At 32.7% G+C, this 12,890-nt stretch overlaps 1 protein-coding gene across 1 annotated transcript in view; it reads left to right on the top strand.

Moving 5' to 3' along the window:
* LOC106470069 (protein tweety-like) overlaps nt 1-12,890 on the top strand; it is a 43,388-nt gene that overhangs the window by 16,048 nt on the left and 14,450 nt on the right. The window contains exon 3 of the mRNA XM_022398615.1: nt 8,750-8,913. Within this exon, the coding sequence (XP_022254323.1) occupies nt 8,750-8,913 (164 nt within the window). The remainder of the gene's footprint in view (nt 1-8,749; nt 8,914-12,890) is intronic.

A 12,890-nucleotide genomic window follows, 5' to 3' on the forward strand; every position in this document is an offset into this window, starting at 1 on the left:
ATAAGTAACAGTGTTTAACTGAGTTTTGTTAGGAATTACTAGACATGGACTAATAAATCTTAACAATGTATAATGAACAAGTTACTCAGCAATCTACCTTATTTTTCATTAAAGCATTCTTACCCGCAACAATTCTATTCTGTGCTAAATAGTTCATCTAATTTTCCTACTTTTTTACATAGAAAATCCCACAGCTCCTTTTCTTTTCAACTCCACAACAAAAGATATCATTCCTGGTAATAAGTACATGTATCTGTTGAATATTTTTTTTAATTTGTTGACTTTCCAACCTTTCATCCCTATTTAAGGTGTGATAATGTTTCATTATTTCTATAGTTTCTCTAATATTTCTTGTCATTATTTGGTTGAGCCAAAATAACAGTTTTTTTTCCCACTAAATAACGTGACCGGTATAATTTACATGTTCAGCTAGTGCAGAAATATTGCTGTTCTTTGTAACGTTTCTCTTACGTGCACTTATTCTAAATTTTAAATTTCTTCTAGTTTGACCAATGTATAAACAACTACATTCAATTTTATAAATACACATTTTCTCCATTAGATTAATTCCATATTTAGTTTTATTTAATATTTTTGAATGATTTTATTCAATGATCTATAAACCAAAATAATATTTCTTTGGTTTTTGAGTTTTTGAAAAACTTGTCATGACAAATATGGGACATGATGTATGTGTGCGTGCATATGTGTACATATATATGATTTGTTTTCACACACCTGAGGATGACGTGATTTGACACTGAAACGTGTAGTGTCTATTTTAAGGCTGTTGATCAGTCTCACAATAAAGGTTTTTAATTGTGTGCTGAAAACATTGATCTCATGAGTATTTTGATTACATTTACACAAGTACCTTGAATTAATATTGTTTTCATATCATTACTCTTCTGTTTATATGGAAGGAGCTGTTTGAAAAAAGTTCTTGATATCATTTGTGTTATTAGGTTTAATGCTTGCATGAGACAAGATGTAGAACCTCAGAACAACATGAAAATTAAAGACAGTTTCCATAAATGTTCTAATTTCACCATATTTTATTGCCTTGACTTCGGGAGAATACTTGTCCATTAAATAAAACAGAAGATTTATATTTATATTTTTGTTGCTATGCAACCTTTCCTTCTTCGTGTTTCATATTCAATAAAAATCTCATTCTAACTTTTTAACAATTTTTTTTTCCATATTTTTGGAGTTTCATCTTACATTTTACGTGTATAGCCATCACCATATTTTACTGATCTTCTACATATTTCACAATTTTTTTTTTTTTAACTTATTACCAACACTGAATTTTAAGTTTTTGTTTTCACAATCACATGCATTACTATCATTACACACACACACACTAGTAGAAGTTATGTAAATTAATGATTAATGAAAGGTTATCTTAGGACACGAAAAGCTGCTTCTCTTATAGGTAAGTGTAAAAAATGCCCATAAAAACTGCAAAACACAAAATGTGTAACTGCAACTTTGCAAGTATCTCCACGTGGACTTAACAAGCCTTCATGCCAAATGTGGTGAAGATCAATCTACAGGGGGTGACTTAGTGGGCAAAAATGACAATAAAAACTGCAAAATGCTAAACTAAAAATTGGTATATCCTCATGTACCTGGTGAACCTATGTACCAAATTTGGTGAAGATCCATCCACAGGAGGTGAGGTTGGAGTTAAAACTGCCCATAAAAACCACAAAATGCAAAACTGATAATTTGTATGTACCCCCGCATGAACCTAATGAACCTCCATACCAATTTTGGTGAAGATCCATCCATACCTTGCGAAGTAGTTACATTTACATACAACAGACAGTACTATTATATTTATATAGATGTGTATATATTTCATGAATTGTTTTGTGTATTACTGTATAATATTTTACAGAATATTCATTACAAAGTTTGATATCACGACTTATCTACCTTGCTTCAGTATATATTTCAGGTAAATATTTGGAGAAGTCATAAGAAATTTGTAACTTTTTGGAACTTTGAAAAGATTTCAGTTTTCTCTCTAATAAATTTTTGCAAGTAAACAAAGCTTAAATACAATGAGTTATATATACGTGTAGCTGGAAGCTTGAAATTATCATGTCAATTGGCCATACCTTAACCTCCCCTTTTTGGTGGAAGTAATGATTTTAAGGTTAACTTTATTTTTATTATTTGTTAAGTAATTATTATTCTAAAGTACAAGTTTATTTTACATATTAAATACACATTTGTTTAGTTTTATTTAAGTAACAATTTGGTTACTCATGCTTTCAATATGGCAAGGGTAAATCTTTTCAAGGAAATACAACCTCACCTAGTACTTGGTCAGCAAAGAAGGCTTGTTGAACATGATAGTTCAGTAACTTGTTGAAATAATCATATTGTTTCCATGATATAAAGGTTAGCTATACCTTTAAGTAGTACAGTGTTTTACAGCTACAATACTCCATTTTATCATTTCAGTGATAGATAAAATATACAATACAATTGTTGTAAACAATTAGGATTGTTCTGAAGATTCTTTAACAGAAGACTGTCCAGAAAAATCATTGTAGGAAACAAGTTTATTGTTTATTTCACTTGTTATTGTTTGTTTATATTCACCAAGAATACTTCATGAAACACCATTATTGGAAAGATTTAATTTTTAATAATTGTTTATAATAACTGCATTCTAAAATTTTACAGCTTATTTGGCATAATAATATTTGATTTTTTTATTCATTATTAGAGCTGGGCAATTAACTCAATCAATTCAATTGATTACCTATGAGCATCAATTAGATTAATTAATGTCAGGAAAATAATCAACTAAACCAAAATTATTATTGTCCACTTATTACTGTTTTCAATTATATGAACTCTCCATATTGCCATTATGATTTCTAATTATTATTTTTAATTAATTCAAGTTTATTCAGATTAATCAATTACTGTTTCTGATTATTACTGTTTTCTATTATTCAAATTATAGTAGCAATCTAAATATTAGCCATTACTAGTTTCATTGGTGTAACTGTGCATGACGGTATGCATGCAGTGTGAAGGTGTGTCCTAGCCATTGTTTATATAAATAGTCCTTCTGGTGCTTGCTGTTCGTGTTTACCTTTGTATGTGTAAATAATGAAATAGCTATAACTTAGTCTTTGCTTACGTATTAAAAGCTACCAACGTAACCAGTGTTATTTAGGGTTAACTTTTTTTATTAAACCAATTTATGGCGAGTTAATGGTCATTACTCTTTATTAGCTGAATAAAATGTTGATTGCTGAGTGATTTGTTCGTTTAACTGAGTTTTGTTAGGAATTACTAGACATGGACTAATAAATCTTAACAACGTGTAAGACTGTTACTTAGGGTAAGAATGCTTTAATGAAAAATAAGGAAGATTGCTGAGTAACTTGCTCGTTTAACTGAGTTTTGTTAGGAATTACTAGACATGGACTAATAAATCTTAACAATGTATAAGACTGTTACTTAGGGTAAGAATGCTTTAATGAAAAATAAGGTAGATTGCTGAGTAACTTGTTCGTTTAACTGAGTGTTGTTAGGAATTACTAGACATGGACTAATAAATCTTAACAATGTGTAAGACTGTTACTTAACCATTAACAGTGACATTATTAACCATTATTGTTGTCATGCAACAATTAAAAGGGTGGAAATCAGGGAAATAAAAAACTTACAACCTTCTCTTTGTTACCCTAATCTCTGTCTTTTCTACCGTACAGTTTATTGACCAGCTTACATCACCTTCTCTTTCTTATCCTAACCTATGCCTTTTCGATTTTACGTTCTTCTAGCAATACTGTCTAGGTTCTTGATGGTTTGAAGTGAGTTAGTCATTATTTTTTTATTTTTTAGAGGGAGGAGGAGATGGAGACAAAGTATGTATTCTCCTCCTGTACTGGAGATGGGAGGGGGTGCTAGTTCTCCTATTTCGACGTATTTTTAGTAAATAAATTTAAAATTATTCGAAAATTCCCAGATTTGAGATAAATTATATTTAAACCGGACTCAATTTTTAATTCCACATTTTTTTCCCCCAAGACCATAAGATGTCATTTTTGTGGTGAGGAGGAAGGTTAAAATAATCGAGAGATTTACTTGTCGTCGAAATTTGACGCGGCTCGTTTTTTTTTAAAGCTTACTCATCAAAAGAAATGAATAACTGCGAAACCACACTAGTTTCAAAATGATTCACCTCCCACATGAAGCAAACAATACAATCGACTCAGAAGATACTAGGGTCCGGCATGGCCGCCAGGTGGTTAGGGAGCTCGACTCCCAATCTGTGGGTCGCGGGTTCGAATCCCCCTCACACCAAACATGCTCGCCCTATCAGCCGTGGGGGCGTTATAATGTGACGGTCAATTCCACTATTCGTTGGTAAAAGAGTAGCCCAAGAGTTGGCGGTGGGTGGTGATGATTAGCTGCCCTCCCTCTAGTCTTACACTGCTAAATTAGGGACTGCTAGCGCAGATAGCCCTCGTGTAGCTTTGCGTGAAATTCAAAAACAAACAAACAAAACAGAAGATACTTGTATAGGGAGGAAGAGGTCTCAGAGTACCTGACCCTCCTAGGTCACAAAGACCTAAATTCCGATCAGGAGATCAGATACTTGTATGCATAAATATGGGTGAATTTTGGAACGATCTGTAATTATTTCATGCCAGTTTAGTAACGCAAACCCGCTGCATTTTCAAACGTTATCCAAAATAAGACTAAAGAGAATAAGGGGTGTAAGTTACAATGCACGTTAGAATTTTTTACTGTAATGAAAACGTTGTATGTAATATAGAAATTAACGCGTGAACGGTTTTGGTCGATGTAACCAAAATATTTATTTTTTTCTAAACATATTTTGTGCACCCCTTTATCGAAAAGAACGGAAATTTAAGTGATTTCCTGTTGCTAGAAGAGAAAAAAGACTAGATTGTTGTACTGGATGTTAACATTTAGTTATCAGCTGAGGCATAAAACGGGAATGCTGTGTGATAAACGTCCTGGTTAGTAATAGTAATTTATTGATAGGAAGGATAACGTCATCGTAAAGTTTATATGAGAAGTATCCGGCACGTGTACTAAATTGTATTTTTGTGATTTGTCAAGTTATCTAGGCTTATCTATGAATGTTATTCATACTTTCTACAAAGGAAGTTAAGTGATATCTTTAACTTGTGTAGCCAGAACTATATTAACATTCATACCGTTAGATGGCGCCACGTAATTACGTTTGAGATGTTTTTTTATTGTTTGTTTGTAAGTTTTAATGTATATATGTATATATTAACTAATTTTGCAATAAAAAAAGGTGATTTTGCTGCAGTTATTTGAAATACCTGTGCCAGTTTTTGTTAATACTTGTTAGATTAAATAATCAAATATGTCCAGGATCAAGTTATTCCCCTATGAGCCAGTTAGAGATATAATAGATTCCTACATTATGATAATATAATGAGATGTCAATAGTTCAATTATTATCTATAAATAAATAGTCAGTTTACAACTTAACCAACAGCAACAAAACAAGCTCAGCTTTGGAAATGTACCTCTTATCTTTGAACCCTTCAGTTATCACTTGTATCTTCTGTCCAGAAATCTTCTGAGTAAACTAATTGTTTTGGTTGTTGTTTGAATGTAATATTCATAATCATATTGATTGGCATAATATTTGAGATGGAAATCAAGTTGGCAGATGTGTTTTCCCTTAATTTGCTCACTTCAAGTTTCGAGAAGTAGGTATGTGAAAATAGCATTTTAGACCTATCATTTGTATATCACGGGTCATTCCTCGAGGGGCCTTTCATCCAATATCACAACTCTTCAAGATACAGTAGAAGGAAATTTGTCCGAAATGCTATATTAGAACCTGAAAGTTACAGTTTGGGTTTTTACTACGAGTGTTAAACCTATTGATTTTCAGTGTTTTGCCAGAGTTAAGTATTTAAAACAATTTTTAGTGATTTTCGTACATTATATGTCAAAGGTCAGGGATCATGCAGAGTTTAATATCAATTCATTACCAACATGACTGAAACTGAAATTATATAAATGTTTAATATATTTGTGAGGGGCAATGAGAGAGATAAAATGATATACATGTACATGTCCTCAGCAAGTATCAGTATATCTTAAATGATTAAATTAACGTGATAATTGTTGTCCTAAATGTTGGATCCAAAAATGCTAAAATAGGTCCTAATCGACACTTCAGTCATGAACTAGTAGGTAAAATGATTAACTCGCTTCCAAAATACAACAGTACTTTTCGTTCCTAATGTGCAACAATAACAAGTAATAACTTTGTTTCAGAAAGTCTCGTTTCGTGCGTGGAGTAGTGCAATTGTTTATCGTTTTTTTTTTAATTTAACGAAGTAGATTAAAAAAAAAGTTTTATACAGTATTATTTTTTGTAACAGAGGACGAATTTTTCTTTTTTACTAAAAGAAGAAAATCGATTCCACGTGATCGATGAACGTGTCACGTGAGCTCTGGATAATCCAGTACATATATGTGTTGATGAAAAGTCAAACATAACGAGAAAAGTGTTGAAGCGTTAAGGTGATGCGCGGTTACCATGCCGATCCGTGTTTAGTGTAATGAATTCAGACGATATGTTTGTCGTTTGATAATGTATATGGAACTTACAGTGGGTAAATGTCCCAACACACTAGTTTTGTGTTGTCGTGGATGAACTTGCCATTATTACGTTTTAGCTGAAATTATTGTAACTAAATGCGTTGAAGCTAGTTTTGTACGTAGTTGAACAGCTAACCCTTTCTTATTTGTATGATGATTTATTTATATTGTATCCCGCCACGGTTCATAATTTTAGGCCTAATCATAGGCGTTATAAACAAAATGTGTCGGAAATTCACCTGTCATGTTCTAAGAGGTTGGTGTTTTTTCTAGACAGAATTTCCTACACTGTTGTATTATAGAAACAGATTTCTATAAACAGGTTGTTACTGTTGCTGAGAGTCACATTATAGGTTACTTCCCTTATTTGAAAGCAAGTTTCCATTGTTGCATTTTTGAATTAGTTTGCTATACTGTTGCTAAACAACACACTACAAGTTACTTCCCTTATTTGAAACCAAGTTCCCATTGTTGTATTTTTGAATTAGTTTGCTATACTGTTGCTAAACAACACACTACAAGTTACTTCCCCTATTTGAAAGCAAGTTACCACTGTTACATTTTTGAATCAGGTTGCTATACTGTTGCATTAAAAAAAAGATTCGTAATAATTCAGTTTAGAAACGGATTAAAACTTTTACTTTTTAAAAACTGGTTACTAATGATGCATTTTGATAACAGGTTGCTACAGCTGAGTTACTACGACAATATTTCAGAAGTTTATGAAATTATGCTTCATTTTTGATTGCACGGGAAACTGCGTAAAACAGGAAAAACGTACCTATAGTTAATATTTAAAATACACGTAAAGATGGCTGCTTTCGAAAATTAAACGTTAAATTACTTTTGAAAGAAAGAAAAGATAAACAAACTTTTAAGAATGGAACACTGTTGGGAGAGGGATAATTAAAACTACCATTCCAGCCTCCAAAGTAATCACATAGAATAAAAAACAGTCTAGGCAAACCTAAGATATATGTGCCATTAAAAAAACAAATTACCAGTTTAAACCCTGTGTGTGCAGGTAGGGGGTCCAAGTACATATTCCATGATAATTTTACATTGCTGATTCAGCAACAGTTCATCATAGAGGAGAGTAAATATCAGATAAAGTGTACAGGGATATTGTAGATGTGCATTTCAGATGTCCTAGGGGTTATACACGTATAATGTGAAAACTTTAAGATGGACAAAAGTATTTTTATTCTCCACACAAGCATCACCAGTAATAAGATAACAAAATATTGTGTGTAGCAGATAGAAACCAAACAAAAAACACAGTAAATGGAATAACTGTCAGAGTTCTTGATATTGGAGAAAAGCTAGTTTCATCACATTCTTCAGTCTCATATTATCTTCTGAATAACTCGAGACTGACGACCACACGTGAATTTGTCGAAATTAGATTTCCTCAATATAAAGATTTCTGACAGTTTGTTCCATTTACTGTGTTTTTCTTCTCTTGTACTCCATTGTTTCAGTCTGAGTCAGATCGATACATTGATTTGATAAAAGTATTCCTAAAATCTTTAAAATAATCACAATAGAAAAGCACTAATAAAACTTTTTGTTACAGTAATTAAATGTTTTTGTTATAGTTAGTTCAATTATATATTGCATGTTTTGGCTTCGAGACTAGCAAACTCCTTTAACTTGAATGGTTAGTTAGTCAGGGAGAAGGTTTGAAATTGTTCTCATTTCCAATATTAAATTTATAAAATTATTTACTTAAGCATGCTTACAGGATTTGTTTAAGACACTTTCATTAGGACCATAAAATGTAAGTTTTCTGAGGGTGCAACATAGGAGGTTTTGAATTTGTCACTGAAAAAAAAAAATCTCCACAGAAGTTAATGTTTTGTAAGAACACTGAGTTGATGTTTTCCTAAATTCGTTTTGTTATTATTACAAAGAAGGCATAAACTCATACTTCATATATACAGTTCAGTATCAGGTAATGAGGGTTGTGCTATATTCTGATAAGTGTTTCTACATCTCAGTCCAGATCAGAGGCGTTTTTGTTTTGTTTGGTTAATTCGTGAATTATCTTTGAAATGAAAACATTTCTAAGTTGCATAAATTAATATTACAGGCCTTAGGAATCCTTGTGGCTGTCCCAGGGTTCTGGTTAATCCTCACACTTCTGGCCTTCCTCATTTTTTTTCTCTGCTGCTGCTGTTGTTGTGGTAACAACAAAAAACAGAAGAAGTTGACACCATTGAAATGGACGTTAGGCATCTTTTCGGTGTTATGTTGGTAAGTCTATAGGCCTATAATTAAATATATGTGTTCTGAATCTCATATTTTGGACTTACTACTGATAAACTTTAATTGGACCTCCAAGAGCACATGTTTAAAAAAAGAAGTCGTTTTGTGTGTTCATAATTTTATCCAGTAAGTTAGTTGTAGCCCGAACCAGCATGTTTGTTTGTGTATCAAACATAACAGTATCTTGAACATTGGGTATGTTTGTAACATATAGACGACAGTAGATGTAATGTTCTTGTTTGTTTCATGATAATAAATGTATAATTCCAGCACCCTAATGTAATTTGTAAACATTGTTTAAAATTATTTACTTCATAATGTATTATTCAAAATAATTATGTAAACATTGTTTAAAGTTGTTAATTTCGTAATGTGTACGTGTATTTCAAACTTCCGTATCTAAACGTTGTTCATTTCATAGTGTGTGTGTGTTATTTAAACTTAGATAAATTTATATCAGTTAAAATATATTAAGGGAAAAAATTGTGGTTTTCGATTAGCCTTAAATACAGCTAGAGTAAAAGTGATGTGGAAAATATTTAATTTTAGGTTTTGATGTACTCTTTAAAAACCAACAAATTAATATAGTTAAAAGATAAGTAACATATAATAATAGTGCCAGTAAATAAGATAGAGGAAGTTTTGAGGGAGAATTTTTTTAACTGTTAGAAAAACACAACAAAGTTAAATTAAGGGTTAACTCTTTGATGTTTTATTAAACTCAAGCTTTCAAGGACATTTATGATTTATTTATCAGGCAAGAAAAAAAATAGTTGTTTCCAATAAAGGTTTCAAAGATGAACTATAGAGGAAGAGTCAGCCATATTAGAACAGAATTCACAAGGACTACACCTCCTCGTAATCAAATTTTAGCTTTGTCTCTATTATATGATACATTGCCACACCCACACCCCCCATTAAGAAAAAAAAGATCCGAATATCTAATTTGGCATAAACATCTGTCTTGAAAAGTTGTATTTTACGAACATTTTAAAAATAACTTTAATGGCCTTTGAATTAAAAAATAAACGCCGACACTTTTTATAACACGTACAGAGTATTTGTCTGTGTATCAAGTTTTTAGTGGCTAACACTGGGGACAAGTGACAACAACGATCTTGACGTATATATATATATTGTTTTAATATTGGTATTTATTGAAAACCGTGCGGTGTGTATCAGTATTTAACAACGACTGTCAAGACCAAGTATTTCACTTAAACTCATGTAACACATGCTGGATATGCCGCAGTTAAAGTGGTGATTAATTAAAGCTTAAGTTTTGCTGCCTTCGTTTTGATTTATAAGTTATAATTGTACACGTTTGATCATAAAGATAGATATCCGGACACGTGTAAAGCGAGCGAGTTTCGGGACACGTGGAACATTTTTGTGCACAGAACAGATAAAAATGTTCCTTGGGTATTTTTTAGTCAACTAAGTAACTGTTAACATAAAATAGAATCCAAACTCTATTAACCCTATTTTAGATAATTTCTTGTAGTGTTGATGTTTCATAATGCTTTCTTTTTTCTCCTATAAACATTATTAATTTGTTGGAAAATTAGTGTAATGGGTAATCAAAATATAGAGAATTAATAACAGAAATTCTGGTGTTTATACTAGGTTTCCATTTTTTTTTGAGTGAAAGTAACTTAACCATCATTGTTCACGCGCGCTTTGAGTGTCACTTGTGATGCTCATATGAAGCTCTGTTCCAGTCCTATACATTGAACCAAAACAACTCGTTTCTGTATCCACGTTCACGAGCATCAGCTGTGTATATATATCAAACGAAAGTAGCTGTGTATCACATATACTCAGCCACTTTAGTGTTATGTCCTGTGAATCACGGGGTAGGGTTAGGGTTAAGCGCCAGTGCTACACGTTGTGAAATAGACTGTGCTGTTGGTAGCAGTCACGTGCCATTCACGTGTCAACATCTCCGGGTTTTAATTATTTTAAAATTATAACACCATGGAGGTTGATTTGGATTCAAAAAATGACGTTATGTTATAAAGCTGAGATAAAAGCACCGTAAAACAGAGTAACCACTGTTATTAGAATCTAAACGCTAACACCAAATTTTAAACCTTGACTGATAAACGTGGTGACTGTTGTTGTAATAGTCAATCTCCCTGGTGAACTGATAACGGGGTAAAGATAAGCGTAAGCGGATTGAAACGTCTTCTCGCCAAGAGGTCATTCGACTGACAATTTGTAACAGCTTTTAACTGTTAATTATTATCTAGTAAACCTGATTTTTATTTAAATCTTCTCCAGTTCTACTCACCCCAATTTTTAACTGTATTGTTTCTAAAATGATATTATTAGAACAATTACTGTCGTTCGTTCTGATATTTATTTCGAACAAACTTAATAGCTATAACCCGTAGTTTCAATTTGACACCGAAAATTATAGAATTATACCATTTAATAAAGTATTCGATTATCACGTTAGGGCACTCGACTAGCAATCTGAAGGTCGCGTGTTCGAATCCCCATCCCACCAAATATGCTCACCCTTTCAGCCGTGGGAGCGTTATAATGTTAGTCAACCCGGCTATTCGTTGGTGAAAGAGTAGCCTAAGAGTTGGCGGTTGGTGGTGATGACTAGCTGCCTTCCTTCTAGTCTTTCACTGCTAAATTAGCGCAGATAGCCCCATGTAGCTTTGCGTGAAATTCCAAAGAAACCGAACCGTTCTGTTCACGTGCTAACGTTGTTATTCCCAAAATTTTGTACCACGTGAAACTTTCTTCAAATGGCCTGAATCATCGCACCAATAAATTTTAATTTGTGATACAAACTGTAGTTGAAGTGTTTCTCTTCGCCATTCATTAACTTGTGAAAACTAACGATTTTAACTTCCCCTGTTAACCCTAACAACTAAGTAGTTAGGCCTTTTTTTTAATCTAAAACTAGTGTATAAAGGACTCATAACGTCAATATGTGTGAAAGTTGATAAAGACCAGCTCAGGCTTTATATAGCAATGTTGATATATAAACTAATGACAAACCCATCCTGGCCTTTCATCACAAAGATGTGTGTGACTCACTGAGAAGATGGGAACCCTCATTTTAGTTATATTTCCTGCCCTGAGTTTACACAAACGCATATCCTGTGTGCGTACGCGCTTCTTTCAGTAAATTGAGTGTGTGTGTGTGTGTTTTATACGTACGTATAATAGTTAGAAGTTACTTGTTATATCAGTTAATTTTCTTGAAATGTTAATACGTTTATATATAATACTCCGCTATACAAGAACACGTTTGTGTATTTGATACTCCGCTATACAAGAACACGTTTGTGTATTTGATACTCCGCTATACAAGAACACGTTTGTGTATTTGATACTCCGCTATACAAGAACACGATTGTGTATTTAATACTCCGGTATACAAGAACACGATTGTGTATTTAATACTCCGGTATACAAGAACACGATTGTGTATTTAATACTCCGGTATACAAGAACACGTTTTTGTATTTAGAAATATTTCTCGTGTATTGTGAGATTATTGCCAGTTTTATTTATCAAGTTTTTAGCACCGATTGGATAAAACAGAAGTATGTTCTGATTTATAGAAATATTCTCGTCAGCAGGCTGTGCCGTGTAAAATGCCGCTTAAACTCAACAGGAATAGCATTTGATTCTGTGCAGAAATCCAGTAGGTTTTAGTGAATCCTGCAGGCGATCTCCGTGATGAAATGACAATCTGCAGTTGATCGCCACCAGGAATATGTGGGGAGGAGGGCTGGTAGGAGATGGGACGTAGAACAATCGATATAGTATAAAGGCAGAATCACGGTCGTTGATCTGTAAATGGAGAAAAAGGAAAGTACAGGAGTGCTGGCGCCAGCGAACGTTTCTAATACTTAATCATAAAATCTTCCTGTTATATTAGTAACAACTATCTTTTCTTTCATCTTCCTGTTATATTAGTAACAACTATCTTTTCTTTC

This window comes from Limulus polyphemus, unplaced genomic scaffold (genome assembly GCF_000517525.1).
Source record: "Limulus polyphemus unplaced genomic scaffold, Limulus_polyphemus-2.1.2 Scaffold3804, whole genome shotgun sequence".
Taxonomy (NCBI): Eukaryota; Metazoa; Arthropoda; class Merostomata; order Xiphosura; family Limulidae; genus Limulus; species Limulus polyphemus.